The sequence below is a fragment of the Onychostoma macrolepis genome, chromosome 19 (assembly GCF_012432095.1).
Source record: "Onychostoma macrolepis isolate SWU-2019 chromosome 19, ASM1243209v1, whole genome shotgun sequence".
Lineage (NCBI taxonomy): Eukaryota > Metazoa > Chordata > Actinopteri > Cypriniformes > Cyprinidae > Onychostoma > Onychostoma macrolepis.
In genome coordinates this window covers 1,869,279-1,892,519 of record NC_081173.1, presented here as the reverse complement: position 1 = coordinate 1,892,519, position 23,241 = coordinate 1,869,279, and the positions used below count along the sequence as shown (strand labels likewise).

The following is a 23,241-nucleotide window of genomic DNA, read 5'->3' as shown; positions in this document are numbered from 1 at the left end:
TATCCAAAGGTTGCGAGTTTGAGTCTCAGGCAGGCAGGGTGGGGGGAGTGAATGCTCTTTTCACCCTCAATACCATGACTGAGGTGCCCTTGAGCAAAGCACCGAACCCCCAGCTGCTCCCTGGGTGCTGCAGCATAAATGGCTGCCCACTGCTCTGGGTGTGTGTTCACTGCTGTGTGTGTGTGTGCTCTTTGGATGGGTTAAATGCAGAGCATGAATTCTGAGTATGGGTCACCATACTTGGCTGTATGTCACTTTCACTAATGCTCATTTTTCACATAGCAAGCAATGACAATTGGAGACATTGTAGTCCACATAACATTTCAAGTTATTTCAAAACTAAATATAAAATATTATTGACCTATATATTGAAAATGTCATGTAGAATATTTGTCAGTTCATGTTGATATTATCTATGTAAATATAAAAGTCATGTATGATTAAAAAAATAATTAAATACAGAATTTTTGTATATATGTTGTTTTTATCAAATACATATACAAATTTTCTAAATGTATTTATAAAGCACCTTAAAAGCCGCAAAGTGTACCAAAGTGCTGTACAAGTTCAAAATAATATAATAGAATACAATAAAACACACACACACAAAGAAAAAGAAAATAGAATACATGTTAGAGAAGGAGATTTAAAAATAATAATAATAATAATAATAACATACCAGCACCACAAATGCATCTAATCCAATCTAATGGTCCTTACAAAGTAGCACAGGCCTTATCAAACAAATATGTCTCGAGATGAGTTTTAGAAATGTTTACAGAGGTATAGGAAATTTTTTATGGGTGTTTTACGTTATATTAACTTACAGCATATCTTCATATATCCAGAGGATGTATGTGTGTGATGATGATAATATGTCACCTTTGTTGAATGGCAATATCATTTTTAATATAGGGTAATACATAATTACATTGTCATATGGGTGAATAAATTTACTGTAGACCATCAGGTTTGTACATAGCAAGGATAAATTGCACCTTATTGTGCATTTGGCCGTCTGTGTATGGCCGCTGAGTGTACACAAACACACATGTCTTATTAAGACACTTATACTGAAGTGTAATTACAGCATCTACATCTCGCACGGGAGCCATCACATGAGGTACTCTTAAAGCTTCTTGCAGCAAATGAGTACCGTTTACTGCCTGCTAGTCTGAAACTGGGCTCCTACTGAACACCTGGCAACTTCTGCTCAGCTGATTCATGATGTTGTGAACATGACCGTTCTTAGTACAGTTAGGAAGTCTAGTCTAATTGAAAAAAGTTAACCAATTACTGTAGTTTATTTTTTATTATTAAATGATTTGATTAAATGTTTATGTTTTACAGTTTGATGTTGTCATTCATTGATGATGTTATGTTGCCAGAAAAATTAATGGTTTGCATTGTTTAGGGAGTTTTACAGTCGTCGGTCACACTTTATATTAGGTTGCCTTAACTACTGTATGTACTTAAAAAAATAAGTACAATGTACTTATTGTGGTCATATTGTATTTCAAAACACTTCTGCTGCTATTGCGGTGGGATACGGGTAGGTTAGGGACAGGTTTGGTGGGATGGGTAGGTTTAAGGGTGGGTTAAGGTGTAAGGGATGGGTCAACTGTGTAATTATACATGTAATTACAGAAATTAATTACAGATGTAATTACATATATGTATTTTTAAATATATAAGTACAATGTAAAAACATGTATGTACACAATAAGTGCACTGTATCAAATTATTAATTTAAATGAAAGTACATAGTATTTAAGGCCACCTAATATAAAGTGGGACCCAGTCATCTTAACCAGAGTGATGGCAAGCCATGGAACACACAGAAATCAAAGCAAGACAGACAGAAAGAAAGAAAGAAAGAAAGAAAGAAAGAAAGAAAGCATTTGGCCGAGCTGACATTCTTTTGTGAAGAAATTCTGATGCAGCCCATTTGATAACCAAATGTTCATTGCCTGCGAGTGTGACAGTTTAAAAAGCTTCTGCTGAGGCAGACAGGAAAGGAAAGTGTGTCACAGGGTCGAAATGCCAATAACTTCATTTTTTAGTTATTTGGAATGCAGAATTTTTTTTAGAAAAGCTTTATCCCATGTGGCCGAGGTCTTAGACAGACACAAAGCATACACAAAGAGAAATAATGTAGAAATTTGCTCCCATAAATATGTATAATGTAGAAATATGCTCCCATCAGTGTGTTCTTGGAATCAAATTCATCATGATTAGATGCTTTTTACTTGAAAAGTTCTTGAAAAGCCTATCCTCTATGAATATATTTTAGAATTTTAGTTATCGTTTAAATTTAATAATCTCCAAACACACTATATTGATCTTTCTTTATTTAAAAAAAAAAAACACAGATATGTAAATGAAGGTGTAAATCATAGCTGGAAACTTGAGTCTACGACTTGGACTTGAGTTGCATGTAAAGTTGTCAAAAAAAAAAAAGACTCGTGAAAAACATCATTTTGTTATGGCATTGCTGATTATGTTCTTTCTTAGTCTCATATTTTTCAATACATTCCTCGTTTATTAATTCCCTATCAATATGTGCTGCAACAGCAAACAACACACTTCATCTCTAAACACACCGAGCCCACATTGTGATATACACATGTGATGCATCTGAAGGAACATGTATTCATCACCCGCTATATGAATGAACAACAAACAATAACAATATAGTCACGTCTTACCTTATGATCATCTTTGTGTCATTTAATCGCCATATACAGTACACTCTCAGAAATAAAGGTACAAAAGCTGTCACTGGGGCGGTACCTTTTCAAAAAGTACATGTTTGTACCTAAAGGGTCCATTTTGGTACCTTAAAGATACATATTAGTACTTAAAGTGTACATATTTGAACATAATAGGTACAAAAATGTACCTTTTGAAAAGGTACCACCGCAGCTTTTGTACCTTTATTTCTGAGAGTGTATATTCTATTCTATTCTATTATATCATGATCTTTATATGAATTGTATATACTTTTCCTTCAAATACAGCTATAACCAAAGATATGGCTGAACTCTTTTCACAGAATGAAAGTGAGACAAAACCATGTGTTATGCTTGTGTTTCTGTAGTGGAGATAGCAATCTGTACAAAGCCTCAAGAACATCTCTCTGATGAGAGAAATCTCACCAGCTGTGGTCACACATTATCAGTTCAATTACCATCAAATCTATTTACAGACACAAGAAGACCCCTGCAGGGTCACTGACCCTAACACAAGTACATACAGTGCCCTCCACTAATATTGGCACCCTTGATAAATATGAGCAAAGGTGGCTGTGAAAATAAATCTGCATTGTTTATCCTTTTGATCTTTCACTCAAAAAAATTCACAAAATTCTAACCTATCATTGAAGTAAAACAATTGAAAGTGGGGGATCTCATGATGAAATAAATGTTGTTCTCCAATTAATGTTGGCCACAATTATTGGCACCCCTAGAAATTCTTATGAGTAAAATATCTCTGAAGTATTCCTGTTACAGGTCGAATGAGATGTGAGACGTGCGGATCCATGTGCAAGGCTTTATTTACAAAGGCATGGTCAAGAAACAGGCAAGGGTCAGATAACACAGGTACATAACAGGCAAGGCAAAGAATATTCCTAGGGCTAGCGTGGGTCTACGATCGGCAAACAATATCCAGAGGGCTTGACATGAGGGGTAATCCAATAACACGAGCAATAGTCCAGGCGAGGTGCAAACAGAGTCCGAAACAGCAGGCAAAGGGTTAATCCAAGATACACAGGCAGAAGATCAGGAACCAGACAACAAGGCAATACGAAATGACTAGACTTAAACTAGAACTAGAAACCAGGACCGAAACTTGGAATGGCTCCGTAATGTAGCTATCGCTAGAAAAATGATATACGCTAAACCAGGGGTCGGCAACCTTTTCGGCATGACGTGCCATTTTAAATTTTTCTGGTTAACCACTGTGCCAGTATCACCACAGAATATGCATTCTGTATTTATACAGTACATAAACATTTTTAAATGATACGATTTTCATGCAAATAGTTTCTTAATATTTTTTCATAAATTGTTTTTTAACTTTTCAAAGGTTTCTTGAATAACAGGTATACAGTGTGACAGTACTGAACACCACTGTACGTGTGTGTGAGACGAGGCCAATGCATTAAAACCGTTCAGTTTAATCACCATTCTATATTAATGTGCTGCTTTAATTGATGCACGCGTGCGCACGCACACACACATACACAAAGAACGGAGATCACTCTGTGCAAAAAGTAACATTCAGAAGCTCATAAACTTCTTGTCAGTGCTGCCACGCGACTTATTAATCGATACTGAATCGCTACATTATATTTCTCAGCAATGAGGGGTTAAAAGCGCTGTTTTTTTAAGTAACTAAACTCAGCTTTATTGTTTGTAGAGAGAGACACAGACCGACGCAGACAATTCTCACATCTCTCGCTCTCATTCTCAAAATGGCCATATTTGAGAAAAAAAAATAATAATTCAAGTAGTTTGCATTACTGGATATAGCTGTCGATCATTTAACATTTCTCCTAAATCGTAAAACAGTTGACTAATATGAAATGATTTGCAATTTTGACATTGACGAGCGCTGTTAGACCACTGAGGATTTGATCTGAAGGGCCTAGTATGTGCAGCGGTCGCATGCCCATCTGTAGACTAGCGCAAGTTAATTCTCACACTTCAATAGTATTTACAGCTCCTAAGTTATTACATCAAAATATATGTCAGTATGCGGTTTTCCCTATTGTTCACGTGCCAGCAATTATCCCTTTGCGTGCCACTGCTGGGTTGCCAACCCCTGCACTAAAAAAATTTGACAGAGGAAGTCCAAGGCTTATAAAGCGTGTCTGATTGGATTCAGCTGTGTATGTGTAATCAGGGCATTCAGCTGTGTGTGTGTGTAATCAGTGCAATGGATGATGGGAACTGTAGTCCGGAGTGACATATAACAGTCTGTGTGGTGTGAGAGTCAATATGATGGAGAGGCAACCTCTTGTGGCAGTCGGACGGAAGACCACGAACCAGATTTGTGACAATTCCCATTGATATTTACATTTTTTAGCACACCAGGGTGACTAGGAGCATGAAATTGTCCAGCCATGACTTCCTGTTCCACAGGATTATAAATATGAGCCCAAATTCCCTTAATCATCCATCACAAGGAGTAAAACCTAAGAATATAGTTCTGATGTGCAGAACAAGAGTGTTGAGCTTCACAAAATAGAAAGTGGTTGTAAGAGTTAAAGCATTGAAAATCCCTATTTCCACCATCAGGGCAATAATTAAGCAGTTCCAATCAACTAAAGATGTTACAAATCTGCCTGGAAGAGGACGTATCTATATCGTCCTAATGCACGGTGAGAAGGAGAGTTTGAGTGCCCAAAGACTCTCCAAGGATCACAGCTGGAGAACTGCAGAGACTAGTTGAGCCTTGGGATCAGAAACCTAAAAAAAATATATATCAAACATCCCCTACATCACCACATGTTGTTCAGAAGGGTTTCAAGAAAAAAACTCCTGGCTCATCCAAAAACAAACTCAGCTGTCAGACACGACTGGAACTTCAAATGGCACTGGCTTCTATGGTCAGATGAAACTGAAAAAAGAGCTTTTTGGCAGCAAACCCACCAGTTTAGTACAAATAGGGATAAAAACTTTTTTTTAAAAAGTAAACCATTTCCACGGTTAAATATACTGCTGGATCTTTAATGTCGTGGGCCTGTTTTTCTGCCAGAGGTCCTGAACATCTTGTTCAGATGCATGGCATCATGGATTCTATCAAATACCAACAGATAAAAAAATCAAAACCTGACTGCCTCTGTTAGAAATCTTATAATAGGCTGTGTTTGGATCTTCCATCAGGACAATAATCCAAAACAAACATCAAAATCAACACAAAAATGTGTCACTGAGCACAAAATGAATCTTTTACCATGGCTGTCCCAGTCCTCTGACCTGAACCCTACAGAAAATGAGTGGGTGAACTGAAGAGAAGAAGTACTAGCATGTGAATCTGAAGGATCTGGAGAGATTCTGAAGAAAATGGTCTCTGATCTCTTATCAGGTGTTCTCCAAACTCTTCAGGCATTATAGGAGAAAACTCAGAGCTGTTATCTTGGGAAAAGGACGTTGTAATAATTGGGTGCCAATAATTGTGGCCAACATGAACTAGAGAAAGCATTTATTTCACAATGAGATTTTCCCCCCACTTTCAATTGTTTTACTTCAATGATAGGTTGGAATTTTGTAAATTTTTTTAATGGAAGATAAAAAGGATAAACAATGCATATTTATTTTCACAGCCACCTTTGTTCATATTTACCAAGGGTGCCAATATTAGTGGAGGACACTGTAATTTAGAATTAATAATAAAAAAAAATTTTAAAAATAAAGAAAAATGTATATAGGCTGTATAGTTGCTGTAAAGAGGAGCCCTGTAATGTGTCATTGGGTGTCCAATGCTCCTGGAGGGCCAACGTCCAACCAGCTCCAGCACACTTGCCTAAAAGTTTCTAGTCACTTTAATTATCTGGTTTGGGGAATTACATGTTCCTCAATAATAGTTATTTTGAAATTAGAAAAAAAGAGGTAAGTTTTAAGCAAGATATTCTTGAAGCATGCTATTTTTATTTCCTAAAAAAAAAAAGAGAGAGGAATGTTCATGCTGTTATACAATAAAAGCATATTGTTCCAGGAGCTGACAAGCTCCCGAAGAGTCTCATAAAAGTAACATTAAAGTCCTCCAGATGACTTCTGTGCCATATTTCAAGAGTTCTGAAACCATACGATAGCTTTGTGCAAGGAACAGATGAAATTTAAATTGATTCTCAAAATTGAAATAGAAAATCTTCTCCTCCACTCTCTAATCTCATTAGAGTTTATGCAAATTCCAACTAATTCTAACTATTCATACAGGCTGTGGAATATAGAAACACAATCCAGCAACACATCTGTTCCACTCCAGAAACTCTTGGCAGAGCAAAAACGCTGGTGCTGGGAAACAATGCCAAAAAATGCCTTATCTTGATGGACACATTCATTATCACCTTCTAATTACAGGTGCATGTCCAGGCGGATTGATTACCTGTGTGGAGGGTTAGTGTTACCGCAAGCAGGACACAGGGGGTCGGGGACCCGCGGACAGGTGCGGGTGGGGTATTGGTTTGTGGGCAGTGAACTGACTCGCTCTATTATTCATAAGGCTCAAGAGGATCTATGACTACCAACACATCTTCAAAAACTACCAACTACACTAACAGAAACAATACCAGGGCAATACTTAGGCTTGTAGCATGGTAGAGGCATAGTATTATCTGAAGTTATTTGAGTCCTACTGTATGTAAATATTTGGGTCTTTGAATAGTAAATTGGTGCCATGGTATATATGAAAATATATGAAGGTACTATGGTATTACCATCCGACACATCATTGTATGGATACAGTACCTACCAAAGTATACAGTACTTTATTCACATTCACATAAATAATAAGAGGTACACAACAATCAGTTTCATATAAGTTCCATTTGGAATGTTAACTTATAAGATCACACACACACATTGAGGTCTGAAGCTGTATGCACTGTATGTACAGTACATTACTGTAAGTTCCCTGACTGACCTGAGAAAAAATTTTACTTGAGAAGCGAAATGACTTTGTTAGTTTTTGCTTAAAACAAGAAAAAATATCTGCCATCAGGCTAAGAAAAATAACATTGTTTTGCCTTTGAATTAAGATTATTTTTCTTACCTCATTGGTATTTCTATCAGGTGTCAAAAACTATGAGCAATGATGCCAAGAATCATGTGCAGATTATTCATTTGGTTACTTAGAGAGACAGTGTTATTTCGTCAATGAGATGCCTGGAGGCGCCCTGGAGGCTGGTGCAGGACAGGAACAGGGTGGAGCCAGGGAGAGCCTCTAGGGCGGATCAGGAGACTCAGGAGGCCAAGGCGGATCAGGAGACTCCGTGGCCTTGGCCCTTGGCCCGGCCACTGGCATATGGCCCCCCCAAAAAAGCTCCTTTGGAGCTGACTGCCACAGGAGACTCAGGGGATGAAGGAGGCTCAGGAGATGATGGGGAGCTAGACAGGACCAGCGGAGGCAAAGGAGACTCAGGAGACGAAAGAGGGCTTTCTGGAGCAGCCTCTGGGGTGAGGACAGTAGCCGAGAACTCCGGGGGTAGCGCCATATCCATGAGCGCTGGGGTAGGAGCCGGCGGGCTTGACAGCGGAGAGGCCAGCGGGATTGAGTGAGCCGCAGACGGCGGCGTTGATGGCAGAATTCCCTGGCATACTCGTAGAAGGGGAGATCCTTAAGAGCCAGGGCGTCCAAACGTTCAGCGAACTCCATTGTTTTCATATAGGTCTTGGTTTCTGTTACGGTTTGTGGTTGTAGAAAAAGGCGCACAACGATGGAGTAGACGAAAAGGAGACTTTAATAAACATCAACACACATTTTACCATTGAAAACATTAAACCAAGACAAAGAAGAAGACGAGACTGAAGACTTATAAGAATTAGGAAACAAAGGAGCAAACGAGATGATTAATTAACACAGGTGATCAGAATGAATGAAGATTAACTAATGAGAACAGGAAATACTAAATAAGGGCGGAACGGAACTAAACAGAAACGTGACCGTTTCCTTGGGAACTGTCTGAATAAAATAAGTTTAAGAGTTTTTGTAATATTTTATTTTACTATTTCAGTTAACATTTATTCTATTTCATGAAACAAAACAAAAAAAATGTTTTAATTGTTTTAGTTTCAGTTAACTATAATAAGTCTGCTTATAGGTAGTGATGGTAGCCATGGCTACAGATGGGGTTATTGCTCCACCATATCCACTCAAAAAAAAAACATAACTCTATGGATCCTAAATCCTGCATTTATCATAATTCTAAATTAACTTGCAAATGTGTGCAGCAATTTGCAACAAATATTTTGAGTTTCTAAAGTATTTTAGTACTAAACTGAGTTGGATATATTCAAATTTAGCGTATGGCTTCAGCGGGTAGGTAGGCTATGTAATAATCGAACTAAGGCCCTGGCCCAAATCGCACCCTAAACCCTCGAGTCCACACTTTCATGATGTAATGCTGCTTTGACTCTCTGCTTTCAGCTCAGTGTGCATTGAGGACACTCGCGACCTTCTGAAAGTTAAAATGCTGAATGGGACACACTTAACAGACAAGCACATACAGCGGCCATTGTGAACCCACAGGGCCACAAGTGCACATGAATTGTGGTGTTTGGGACAAGTGCCTCTGCTCTCCTGAGCTCTACAGCGCCACACATTTATCCAATGTAAATCTGTGGAAATGCAGCACACACCATAGAGGGCAGAAATCAGTCTGCCTTGCTTGTTTTTACATTAGCTAACATAAACTACCTGTTGTCATGACATAAACGTACCTGGGTGCACTTTTTAGCGAGATGCGAAATACGTACCAATAAGTACATATCACTGCAGTTTCCAAAATAAATGAACACTAGAGGCATTAAAACTCCGACCCCTTTTATTCCTTTTCACACAAATTTACAGAGTTTTGATTAATAAAGCGTAATTTTCGCACAATTACTTGAAGAATATCATATTATGACTTCAAAACAATATTAATATGTTGGGAGATTTTAAAACGTATGCTTTTGAACGTTAGCATCACACATATCCAGCTTCATATCTATGGGTTTTCATTGACGGTAGGTTTGTTTGGTAGCTCACGGAGACTTGAGAGCTGAGGATCTCTGGTTTGAATCCTGTAACTACGGTTCAACAAAACAGTTCAAAACTGCTTATAAGGAAGGTCAAATAGCTGCATCAACAAATGCGTTTTTATATCAGTTTTGCATTTGTCAACACTATCGGGTAGGTTTAGGGTTGGGTTTGGTGTAGGGCATATTTCCAACTCGATAGAGCATTAATTTTTAGCAACGGTCCCCGGATATTTGAATTCTGAACCGCCGCAATACGTACCTGAAGCAACGGAATAAAAACACAGCAATACGTACCTATAGCAATGTAATAAAAACGTGCCAGGGTTTACGTATTGAACCCTACATATTACGAAACATGCAGTAAAGTACGTAAAACGGTCTCGCTAAAAAGTGCACCCAGGTACGTTTATGCCATGAGACCAGGTTGAACATAAACCTTGCCTTATAGATAACATATATGGCAATATCAGTCTTAGACATATATAGGTAATAAATGTCATGTATTAGTGGGGTAACTTCAAGTAGTCTTGTGTCACGTGAAAAAGCAGGTTCAAGTGTATTTGACTGTCCACCCATGCTGTTTTCCCACCTGTCCTCCAATGCACCACCATGTTTGACAGTTTTCTAAAGTGGATAGTCATGGAGGCTGTGTAACTCCCTCTGTGCTCCTCATCTCTCAAACATACACACACATGCAGAGACGGCTGAAAAAATTACACACACACATCTCGCCTCTCAAACACACACACACACATGCAGAGACGGCTGAAAAAATTACCCACACACATCTTACCTCTCAAACACACACACACATGCAGAGACGGATGAAAAATGACACGTACTATATGTAGACATGCAGTACCTGGCTGAAAACACAAACTTTCACTTTTTAGGCGCTTAATATGCCTAATGTGTAAAACAAGTTTATCCACAATATATTTTTGGAATAAATAGGCTATACTGAGCACTCTTATGTAATATTTTGTGGGGGAACTAAAGTAAAAATTAAAAAAGTGCTTCATGTGGTAATGTGTTGACACTTGGCACTTATTTTGATAGTCCATTTTGGACATAATGCAAACTATAAGTAACCTTGCAACTACATGTCAACGAATTCTCATTAATTTACAGCTACTTGTCTACTAACTCTCAGAGTAGACTGTTAGGTTAGGTTTAGGGTTTGTACAATAAGTAGACATAGTATATTGTATGTTGTGGACCCATCAAAATAAACTGTTAGAAGATATTAAGTAGACAGCCTACTAATACTCTATAACTGCTAGACTAGTTGACATGTAGTTGCAAAGTTACTTACTGTTAGTAGAATGTCTAAAGTGCACTATCAAAATAAAGTGTTACCAAATAAACATTGTATTGAAATATTGTATTTGAAAAAGTGTGTTGTCTGCACCAAACAAGAGGACCAAGACTTAACTTTTCAGAGGATCTCAGCTCACTTCCAAACTCTGGTGGATTTCAACTGACGTTTAAATGCAACAAAGACCGAAGACATCTAAACAAACATAAAAGCAGGATGTGAGGATGAAGCATACCTGGTTCTTCACATCATGAGCGATGTTGCACATTACAGCTTATGAACTCTTTGTGAGTTCTCAGCTGGTAAAAATACCACCATTCGTACACAAACATGCAACAACTGCATGTAGCCCAGCACACAGCATTGCTTTCTATGTTCAGTAAGCTGTCCAATCAGGTTGTGACCTTATCCTTTTGCCTTTTGTTTTGTATCTTTACGTTAAAAAGGGCAGTGTGAACGCAAAGTAAACTAAATTACTCATTAACTAAAGTAATTATGGTTACACTTTATTTTAAGGTGTCCTTGTTACAGTGTAATTATACAGTTAAGTACCTATTAATTCATATTAATATTAAAGTGATATTAATTAACTACATGTTACATGTTTGACCTAGTTTCTTCTGTTCCCCCATTGGTTAATTAGATCCTCACCTGTTTCTGTTTTCCCCTTGATTACGTTTATTATTTAAAGCCTGTGTTCACCCTCCATTCCTTGTCTGCTATTTCGTTTGCCAAATGTGTTTTGCTACTCTATGCTCCTGGAATTCTACTGTGGATAAAAAATAAAAGACTTTGTTTTCTCTACTCCTCGTTGTGCGCCTCCTTAGCATACACGTCACGTAACAGAATAGCAGACCAAAACAGTTAAGTACTTAAGCTGCGTTTTTCTTTCTGTTTATTATTTTATTTTGTTTTGTTTTCTGTCCTTTCCCGGAATGGACCTGCCCGGCATCCAACTCCTATGCCTGAAGCAGTTGGACCGTTCGCTGGAGGACCATACAAGGGACTTTCTAGATCTGGCGTGCCTTACCCACTTCCCGGACCGCTTGCTCTGCGTCTTTTACATCATCAGCCTGAGCGAGTAGTGTAAGGCACGCCTGCCAGCGAACGGTCCCAAAGAGGATTTCGCCGCTTGTGTGGAGTGGGTGCTGATGAACAACGAGTCAGCCTTCACCGTCGGCCCTGTGGAGGATGATATTGCCACCGGCCCCACTCCACCACTGCCAGAGACCAGCCAGCCATCGCCCCGATCTACGGAGATACTGCCGGAGCCCACTGCAGACGGAGAGCCTGAGCCCGCTGCGAATGAGCCACTACCATCCTCTGACCAAGTGCATGAGCCGGCAACATCATCCGTCTCCGAGGGAGTTTTGGTGGAACTCGAGGGCTTGGAGGGAAGCCCCGCCCACACTCCTACGAATGAGGGTGAGCTGCAACTGTTCTCTGGGAAATATGTAGAGGAACTGAAGGACATTTTTCAGACAGACCTGATTGACTGGTGGGGAGAAGTACAAACCTGTAGCCCTGAATCTCCTGTATCTCCGCTGGTCCCGTCCAGCTCTCCTGTGCCTCCGCTGGTCCCGTCCAGTTCTCCTGTGCCTCCGCTGGTCCCGTCCGGATCTCCTGTGCCTCCGCTGGTTCCGTCCAGCTCCGCGCTTCCAAAGCGCCACCCTGTGCCTGCGCCACGAAGGCGCCTCCCTAGCTCCGCGCTGCCCAAGCGCATTCAAGAGTCCGCCCTTCAAGAGCGCCCCCCTGTACCTGCACCAAGAAGGCGCCTCCCTAGCTCTGTGCTGCCCGAGCGCATTCAAGAGTCTGCGCTTCAAGAGCGCCCCCCTGTGCCTGCGCCACGAAGGCGCCTCCCTACCTCCGCGCTTCCAGAGCGCATCCAAGAGTCCGCGCTTCAAGAGCGCCCTCAAGAGTCTCTGCTGGTTCCGTCCAGCTCAAGTCCTCCTGTGGTCCCTCCCAGCCTCCCTCTCCCGCCTCCTCTCAAGCCAGCCAGTTCTTCGCCTCCATCTCCGCTGATGCCTGTCAGTCCCTCAGCTCACCCTCAGTCAGCGCCTGCCATGCGCTCTACTCTTCCGCCTCAGGACTTCCAGTCTCCAGCTCCGCCCAGAGGTGCGGATCCCCTGTCTCCACTCCCAGTCTCCGAGTCCTCGACTACACCTCGGTCCTCCGACCCATCGGCTCCACCTCAGCTCTCAGCTCCCTCGCCTCCACCGTTGCCCGTCATCCCACTGGCTCCACCAGGCTCCCTCGTCCATCCGGCTCCGCCTTGGTCAGTCGTCGACCATCCGCCGCCTCGGGACTCCACTCCTCTGGCTTTGCCTCGTCACTCCATCCCTCCGGCTCTGTCAGGCTCCTCCTTCCCTCCGGCTCCACCTACATCCTCAGTCGCACCGGCTCCACCGCGGTCTTCTGGATCCTCGCCTCCGCCTCAGTCGCCTGAGCCTTCAGCTCCGCCTTGGCCCTCCGGATCCTCAGTTCCGCCCCGGCTCTCCGTCTGCCCCGTTCCACCTGGGTCTCCTTCTCCAGCAGAGCAGTCTCCGTCAGTCGGCCCCCTGGTGTCATCGGCCCATTCTCCACCATGGCTCCTCCTACCGTCGACTCCGCCGTGGGCCGCCATCCTGGCTGGCCTCTGGATAAACACCTGGCTTCTCCTGCTTCAGGCTCCTCCCTGGCTCCTCCCACCCTCCACTCCCCCTTGGACTGACCTTTGGTTTTGCCCCTTTCCCATTGCTTGCCCTCCTCTTGCTCCACGCCCACCTCCGGAACCGTAATTATTTTCTTCTTCTTTTTTTTGGTCTGAGCAAAAAGAACCAAGAGAACGGAACTGAAAATGTGCAAACCCTAAACAAAGTGGTTTTATTCAAGCTATAATGCTCTATATGACTGAATATACAGCGGGTGAAATAAGTATTGAACACGTCACCATTTTTCCCAGTAAATATATTTCTAAAGGTGCTGTTGACTTGAAATTTTCACCAGATGTCGGTAACAACCCAAGTAATCCACACATACAAAGAAAATAAAACAAATAAATTCAGAAATTAAGTTATGTGTAATAAAATGTAATGACACAGGGAAAAAGTATTGAACACGTGAAGAAAGGGAGGTGCAAAAAGGCATGGAAAGCCAAGACACCAGCTGAAATCTATCAGTAATTAGAAAGCAATCCCGCCCCTCGTCAGTGAAAATTAATATTAGCTTCAGTCCCAACACCTACAGTACCAGGATGATGAAGATGAAATAAGGGTGACAATGATCCCAAACACAGCCAAGGAGACTCTCGATTGGTTTCAGAGAAAAAAAAATAAAGCTGCTAGAATGGCCAGCCAATCACCTGACTTGAACTAAAGGTCAGAGTTCATAGAAGAGGCCACAGAACCTTCGAGATTTAAAGACTCTGTGGAAGAATTGGGCAAAATCACACCTGAGCAATGCATGCGACTAGTTTCTGCTACAGGAGGCGTCTTGAAGCTGTCATTACCAACAAAGGCTTTTGTACAAAGTATTAAATATATTTCAGTCATTCAATACTTTTTCCCTGTGTCATTCCATTTTATTACACAGAACCTAATTTCTGATCTTATTTGTTTTATTGGTAACACTTTACAATTAGGTTCATTAGTTAACTACATTAGTTAACATGAACTAATAATGAACTGCACTTATACAGCGTTTATTAATCTTTGTTAATGTTAATTTCAACATTTAATAATACATTATTAAAATCTTGTTAACATTAGGTAATGCACTGTGAACTAACGAACTAACAATGAACATCTGTATTTTTATTAACTAACGTTAGCGAAGATTAGTAACAAGTAACAAATGTATTGCTCATGGTTAGTTCATGTTAGTTAATACATTAACTAATGTTTAACTAATGAACCTTATTGTAAAGTGTTACCGTTTTATTTTCTTTGTATGTGTGGATTACTTGGGTTGTTACAGACATCTGGTGAAAATTTCAAGTCAACAGCATCTTCAGAAATATATTTGCTGAGAAAAATGGTGACGTGTTCAAAACTTATTTTACCCGCTGTATTATGTCTGCACCAACAAAATACATAATAAAACCAACAAAATGTATTTTTAAATGTCAGAACTGGCAGAAACTGTTAAGGTAACAACTAATTTTACTTTTCACAGTCTACTTGGCTTCACAGCTTAATGTCTCTCTAACAGGATAAGGTTTTAGATTTGATAGGAATTGTATAGGGAAAGCACCACTCACAAACATTATGCCGCATTATGCAAAACAGCTTAATAAATTTTTGCTAGAATCACATTTATCTGTTTCGGATAAAACTGAATGCGTTTTTAGTGCCACTCACTGGACAATTCACTTTGTAAGTATCCCGGAAGTGCAAGAAGCAGCATAATATCATTTTGCAGAAATGTGCAGCAATTGCAACTTACTCTAATTTTATTCACAATATATAAAAGAGAAGAGAGCCTTACCAACCTCAGTGCGCAAGCTAAAAGTGACTATATATAGAAGATTTTATATGACAGTTTTTTATTATATCTTACAGATAAAAGCTAGTGCCAAATAATAATAATAAATTTAAAAAAAACTATGTGTGTGCTCCTTACAGTTTGTTGTGTATTAAGCAAATGCAAGGCTCATTTTTACATTGAGTAACCATAATCAGGATTTCTTCATATTGATCTGTCCTGTGACAAAAGTTCAGCTCAGCTATGCCTGGGGTCAGAGAAAATGTCAAAACAAATATCAAATCAATGAAATTTTGATATCTAAAAATTGTTGGCACACTGTTTACTGCATTTTGTCTTTGTGAGCTAGTGTACTTTTGTTGTTCTACTCTTTTCTTTCCTTCTTTACATCTGTTCTACTCTTCTTTAATCTCTTCTCTTTCTCTGTTTATACCTGACTGATTTTTGTTCCATTGTACTCTTCTTTGCAATACTCATGCTCTTCATTTTAATTTTTACTTTTTTTCTTTACTCTTTCGTCTTTCTCTTTCTGTTGGTCTGTTCTCTTCTTTTTCGCTGTACTGTGCTTAATTGTATTTAATGTGCACTTGCTGTGTACTTTAAATCTTCTACGTATTTAACTTTACTTGCAGATAATATAATATAATTTAATGTTTGCACATACAAGGTATTTGTTTTAGTGTCACAATCTTCCACAGAGACAACACACAGATAATTAAAAAAAAGATGAGAATAAAAATACACATTTGTATACAGCCTAAATAAACAAACAAACAACAACACAAAACAGACAAATAAAATTGAAAAATAAAATAAATTGTATGTACAGGTGTGCTATAGATAGAATAGAATAGGAATTGAATTGAATAGAATAAGTTGTAGGGATGGACTAATGTAGGGTGGTAAGTTGGTAACAAATAAATAAGGTTATTGTACATAGTTATATTGAATAAAAATATATATTTAAACTATAATACAATTTCATGTAATTATAATTAACATGCAATTAAATGTCTGGATGCATTACTCTTTTAATACTGTATTTCCATACTAAGCAGGATTGCCTTTTTGTATGTTCTTTTAAATAATATTATTTCTGTAATAAGTCTTTTTATGTAAGGAAACGTGTAAGCTACTACTTTTAAACTCATTTTATGTACTGCTCTCTTAGCCCAACTGCAGTGCAAGTTGTAACTCAGGAAAATATTAATGTGTAGGGAATATTCTTTCGAGGGAAAAGCTGTGTTGAGCTGTGTTTCTGCTCTCAGCCTCTCCTGCGTTGCGGAGCTGTGTGTGTGTGTGTGTGTGAATACTGGTGATGTCACACTGGTGTGGGTCATTTGAAGGTTAGCAGCCTCGGAAGGGTTCACAGAAAGTTCACTCGCATATATTAGGCAACTCAATCTTTCATTGTGTAGGAATGAACTAGTAGGAAATGAGCTGCACGCAGGCAGGAGACCAAATCCGTCATTGCGCGTTTAAACGCGATATATTTACAAAATCATCCCTCATTATAGAGAAGCGCTGTCGCTAACCGGAACGGAACGCAACACCGAACGGAACCGTATTTATATCCGTTTAGCGATCGTTTTTACTCTGAAAATCGCCAGTGAGGATCGGGATGGATCGCTTGATGTCTGGAGACTGTGTGGAAACGGAGAGAGATCCGCGCGTGCCAAGAGTTGATGGAGTTTCTGTGAACAAATGAAGGACAACCCGACTGATATTTTATTCTTTTATTCTTCAGCGAAATAAAGTGCATGATGTTTGACTGTATGGATGTGTTATCGGGACACATGCTGGAGTTTTACTCGTCCAGTTCCTCGTCATGTATGTTACAGGAGAAAGCGCTCAAAGCGTGCTTCAGCTGGCAACACCGACGCACCAAACACTGTAGGTCTATACTTTTATTCCCTTATTACAGTGATTCGTGTGCATAACGCTTCATTCATGATAAATCAGCCTTTATTTCCCATTTGCACTTATTCATTTAATAAAGTATTCATATTAAATAGCAGTGCCAAAAAGTGCCATGGTAATCCTGTGTACCAATGTAGTTCAATGGTATTATGCTAGAGTACCATGGTATCTGATATAATCACTGCAGCATTGTTATACTATGTTTTGTTGATCACTTACCATGGTAATGCTATGCTGTCATATGGAATTCTTTAAAGTATGGTAACCATTCAGTAACTTGTACAGTATATACAATATCCGTATCTACCATATCTGATACCATCAATATACCATGGTAATATTTTTTGTCAGGGTTTTCTCTATACACAAATACACACCTGACAAATTATGTTTCAATTATACAAATTGTGATACAATGATAAATGACACTATTACTGAAAACAGCAAAACGTAAAAAGTAGCAAAATTATTTGAGGTACATATACCATGGTATATTAATATGGTCGTCATTCAAAAGCACTGTATTTTTTAAAAGTGCCATGGTATTGCAGTTACACTGTTACAGTACTTTTTGAGGTCATCCTTTACATTACTGTAGGCGGAGTTGTGACTGCTTGTAATTGCATGTTATTGTTTTTACTATAGTAATTATGGCTACACTTTATTTTAAGGTGTCCTTGTTACGGTGTAATTATACATTTAAGAACTGAGTAATGTTAATTAACTACATGTACCTACTATAAGGTTAGGTTTAGGATTAGGGTTTAGCTTCAGGTTACTTGTATTTACTATTATAAAAACAATAAATTATTCATAATTACATGCATGTAGCATGTGTAACAAGGACACCTTAAAATAAAGTGTTACCATAATGTTTTTAGCATGGACACTGTTTAGTGTTACCAAACATTTTAGTGATCAGCCAATGTCTGATCAGTAAAGGGCTAATGAAGTATTATTTATAGCAGAATGTTATTAAATTCAATGTCTACTTGTCATAAAGCTTCTGTAACAAGTCCAAATTGCTTTATGGTGTGTAGCAAAATGTATATATGCCTGGAAGATGTCTATGATGTCCAAAAACACAGTCCACAGATTTTTAGATGCAGCCGTACACTACATATCTGCACAGTGTGGAACTTGTTTCCCTTCTGTGATTTATGGTCGGTGCAGCAGCTTTAGGAATGTGCTCTGTAAACATACATGACTTTGACACCCACCGGCCCCAACCTGCACACAGATATACACAGAAAAGAAAACCGACTTTTTAAACACAACTAACTTCATGACATTTTTTTTGTTTTTTTTTAAATCTGAGCTCATTTATTGTGAAAGCACATCCTCCGCGCAAGTCATCCAAATGTCTGTTTGGTCCTTTACCGTCAAAAACATTATTTATTTTTACGTCCTAATGACCCTCATGAAGATAGCACTGAGTGCACACTCACTGTCATTTCCCCGGCTATATTTGCTCAGTGGACACAAATCAAAGCAAAGTGGCCCTTATCGGACGGCAGCCGTCTGACGGTGTCAACAGCCCACTCAAGCTCTCTGAGATGCCTGTGTTCACGCTGTACTGAGGCGATTACCGCAATCCATTCACTCAATGTGACTGAATAACATTTGATTTACTGGATGATTCGCGTTATATAGTCTTCTTGAGCTCTGTATTGAACTTTCCCTAGACCTGCTTGATCTTGACTAAGGTTAAAATGCAGCTGCAGTTAAATAAAACAAAATTGGTATCATGCGATGGAAACTGGCAGCATTTTCACACATCATTATGTCTTATGTATTTGGTTCTGCAGCTACGAGTAATTAAATTATTTTCTATAGTCCGACAGATTCTTTAGTAATCACACAACCCAAATGTGTTTATTTGCATCTCAGTGAATTAGAAAATGATCATCATTAGTGTGTATTGGTAAATTGCTCTGATAAAACAGCTTGTGTTCATCTGTGGTGCAATGAATTGAGAACGAGAATGCATTGGTGCAAAGATAATGAGGATGAGCCCCCCTTTTTGCAATTTTATATTTTCATGGTAATATTTCATATTTTAAATTCCATTTTATGTCAACAGGGTCAGCTAAGTTATTTCAATTAGTTTTGAATAATGGAAACCTTTACCGTATTAATTACGGACATGGTAAATGTGAGTTTGCTAAATACAGCTGCCCTCTCTGATCATATGTAGCAGATATGAGAAATAGAATATAATAGTGTTCTCTATCTACATGATGCTCAGTGCCGAAAATTATGAAAAAATCTTTGAGAAATAATACTGATTAAAAAAACCTAAAGTTATCGACAGTTCAAAGTATGGAAGCAAATTCATTTTGACTGAATTTTAATTTTATTAGTGTGTCACTGCACGTACAGTAATAACATCAATATTAATATTCAAATAAAAAATAAAAAATGTTTAATTCATTCATAAAGTGGCATCCTGACAGTGGAAGACATAGCTCTTGTCATGTAAACCAGGGTTCTTAGTTGGTCTCTATAAGTGCTGAGTAGTGATATATACATTAACTAGATAATAGTGGTTTCATGTCATAGCTTTTACTAGCAGTGGTCGACTAATATGGATTTTTCAGTGGTTGATAATGTACAATTGATATGTATAGAAATTGAAAACATTTTTAATATACATGACATATATAAATATTTTAAAACAATTCCATGATCCATTTGTGCATTATTCTCTAGGGGATTTGCAGATTCAATATTACAACAATATTTTGTAATTGCGATTTGATGTTACAATATATTTAGCATGCAGTGTCTGTAACTGCATCTTGTTTCTTGTGAACAGTATGTTTTTCCACATTTTTCATTTAATAAAGAATGTGTTGCATTTTTTTTCACCCTCTGAGAATTACTGGGCAATTCTGTGGAATTTTGTCCATTATGTGCATATTGTTGTGATAGCAGCATGTGTTTTGTCACAACCTGTACATGTGCAACAAGACAAAAAACTAAATAACTAATAAAACAAATACATCTTCCTATATGCAGTACTATTGTAATAAAGCAAAAAATTATGTTTCTCCAAAGCAACAAAATTAGCCCCGTTTCCACTGCAGGAACAAGGGACTTTGGGTCGGTACTCGGTGTGTTTCCACCGCAGGAACCAGGATCTAAATAAAGTTCTGGGTAAAAATTTGCCCCTCAGAAAGTCCCTGATCGCGAGGTAGTACTTTATCAAAGGTCTGGAACGTTCGGCAGCGGGACTTGGGTGCTGATGCTGATTGGTTGAGTTCATGCAGCATTGCATTTCATCCACCATTTATTCGCATAATTTTTAAAAATATTACTGTTATTGTGTCATGAAATGTAGTTTTAAAAGTATTTCAGGCGAGAATGTAGTTGTTTAAAACTCAAATCTGTGGTTTATTTATAAAGAGAGACATGAGCTCCAGGCGATCACCGGGCGCTCAGTGCTCATGTTTCCCGACGAGAGGAGCATAACCTCGGCTAGTCCTTCATGTCTCTGTAGTGGTTAAACATAAGATATAATTCGTTTTGGGTAAATCTAACAGGTAATCTTTGGTCTTTATTCTATTATTCTATTAATATGTTAAAATGAAAATGAAAAGAGGCAATACTGTTTGATATAATATTTTGTTACATTGTAATGCAGACTTATGTCACCAGACTATTTGCCTAATCTTCTCGGTACTTTAGGCCGCGATGGAAACGCAGACAGCATCAGGTCTGGGGGAAAAAAGTTCCTGAGACAAATTGTTCCAGGCAATTTCGGTGGAAAAGCGGCTATTTTTTTTTATCTATTTATTTGCTAACAATGTTCGTGGATATTTTCAAAATTGGCAAATATCATGCTACTCACTATAATCACCACTTGTCAACCAGTTTTTACTGTATTGTGTAATAACATAGCAAATGACAAAATAAATGAATTAATAGCAAATGACAAAATTAAAAATTAAAAAATGCTGTGTGGGACAGTCCTGGGATCTTTCCGATAGTGAGTTTTGAGATGTGGACTTCTGTCAGTTTATTTGTCATAACCTAGTCCAAATCCTTCTCTGTGTTCAAGTCAACCAGATTTGGGAAACCTATCCAATATAATTTAAGCAGTTCAACACAACACATTTGCGCTGGGCTCCAAACGACAGTATTCCCAGAACACTAGTCTGTCATCAGAGCTGCTAGCTATGTTTGAACCCTTTAGCCTCAGCATGTGAAAACATCATAAGAGGCATTTGGAGAGATTAGAGCAAGATATTTATACACCTCCCTCTATTACACTAGTGTGATATGTGCTAATTACGACCACTGCTCGCTCGCTCTCTGTCTTTCTCTCTCTTTAGCGCTTCACAGGCAGACTTGAAAGGCCATTGGCACAGTGTGCACGGCAAGCTAATTTTGTGCGTCTGTGATGTGACGCCCGTACGGCTGGAATAAAAAAGCTCTAAAACAACTTTGAAATGGGATGAAGCTGCATGTAATGCAATAGATGATGGGAGGGCCTTGCTGTTACAATCGCTCATACTGAGGGTTAGTGATTTGAACAAACCCCTTTAAACTATTAAAACTTAGGTATATAACTCACCATTTATGCTACAGACATGACTCAGTACATCAAAGAGTCTAACTTTAAGAGAATATGTGTGCAAACAGCACTTGCAGTGTATGTGTGTGTGTGTGTGTGTGTGTGTGTGTATATGTATATGTATCATCAGTCAAACCAAAATTTATTCCTTCAACATTTCTCACATGATCACATTTTATTCACTATAGTGTAGAAAATAATGGTAATAAAATATGACAGGAACAGATTTAAACTGTCAGAACAAATTCATCTTGATAATGTCAGATAACTTTGATAGAAAGGTATGTTATGGATTACAATCAACCAAAAAATATTCAGCTGTTAAATTTAAGTACAAAATTAGATAATACCAATTTAGGTCAACCAGTTACCAAGCGATGCTTAATTTTGTTCAGTTAAAGAAAAAAACACTTTAGCAAAACATGGTCAGATCAAAGTGTCTGAATAATTTTTGGTCCCAAATTTTTATCATTTTTACTGGAAGTCCACTGTATGAAGAATGTTTGGGTATGATATGTTACAGTTCACTTCCTTTTTTTTTCTTTTTTTCTTCTTTTTTTTTTTGCTGTCCTCTCTTACGTAAATGAACTATACTGTAGTGTCCTGCACCCACTAGTAAAAAATATAAAACATTTGATCTGGTGTCTTAATAATTTTTTGGTTTGACTGTATATATATCTATATATGTATATATATTTTTGACACGTTCACATCACATGTTGGCTTTTAGGCAGTTCACCCTGTGGTGTAAATATATATACAGGTGCTGGTCATATAATTAGAATATCATCAAAAAGTTGATTTATTTTACTAATTCCATTCAAAAAGTGAAACTTGTATATTATATTCATTCATTACACACAGACTGATATATTTCAAATGTTTATTTCTTTTAATTTTGATGATTAGAGCTTACAGCTCATGAAAGTCAAAAATCAGTATCTCAAAATATTAGAATATTTACATTTGAGTTTGAATAAATGACCATCCCTACAGTATAAATTCTGGGTATCTCTTGTTCTTTGAAACCACAATCATGGGGAAGACTGCTGACTTGGCAATGATCCAGAAGACGAACATTGACACCCTCCACAAAGAGGGTAAGTCACAGAAGGTCATTACTGAAAGGAGTGGCTGTTTACAGAGTGCTGTATCAAAGCATATTAAATGCAAAGTTGACTGGAAGGAAGAATTTGGGTAGGAAAAGGTGCACA

The 23,241-nt window shown here is 38.5% G+C and overlaps 1 protein-coding gene across 3 annotated transcripts in view; it reads left to right on the top strand.

The window, feature by feature from the left end:
* The window catches only part of LOC131526318 (retinoic acid receptor beta-like), a 115,770-nt gene that overhangs the window by 15,387 nt on the left and 77,142 nt on the right, over nucleotides 1-23,241 (top strand). For 2 of the 3 annotated variants that reach the window (XM_058754562.1, XM_058754561.1), the window contains exon 1: nucleotides 16,978-17,421. The exons of the other annotated variant lie outside the window; for it this stretch is intronic. In XM_058754562.1, the coding sequence (XP_058610545.1) occupies nucleotides 17,289-17,421 (133 nt within the window). In that variant the 5' untranslated portion in view covers nucleotides 16,978-17,288. Of the gene's footprint in view, nucleotides 1-16,977; nucleotides 17,422-23,241 lie in introns of those variants that run through there. 3 annotated transcript variants of the gene reach the window in all.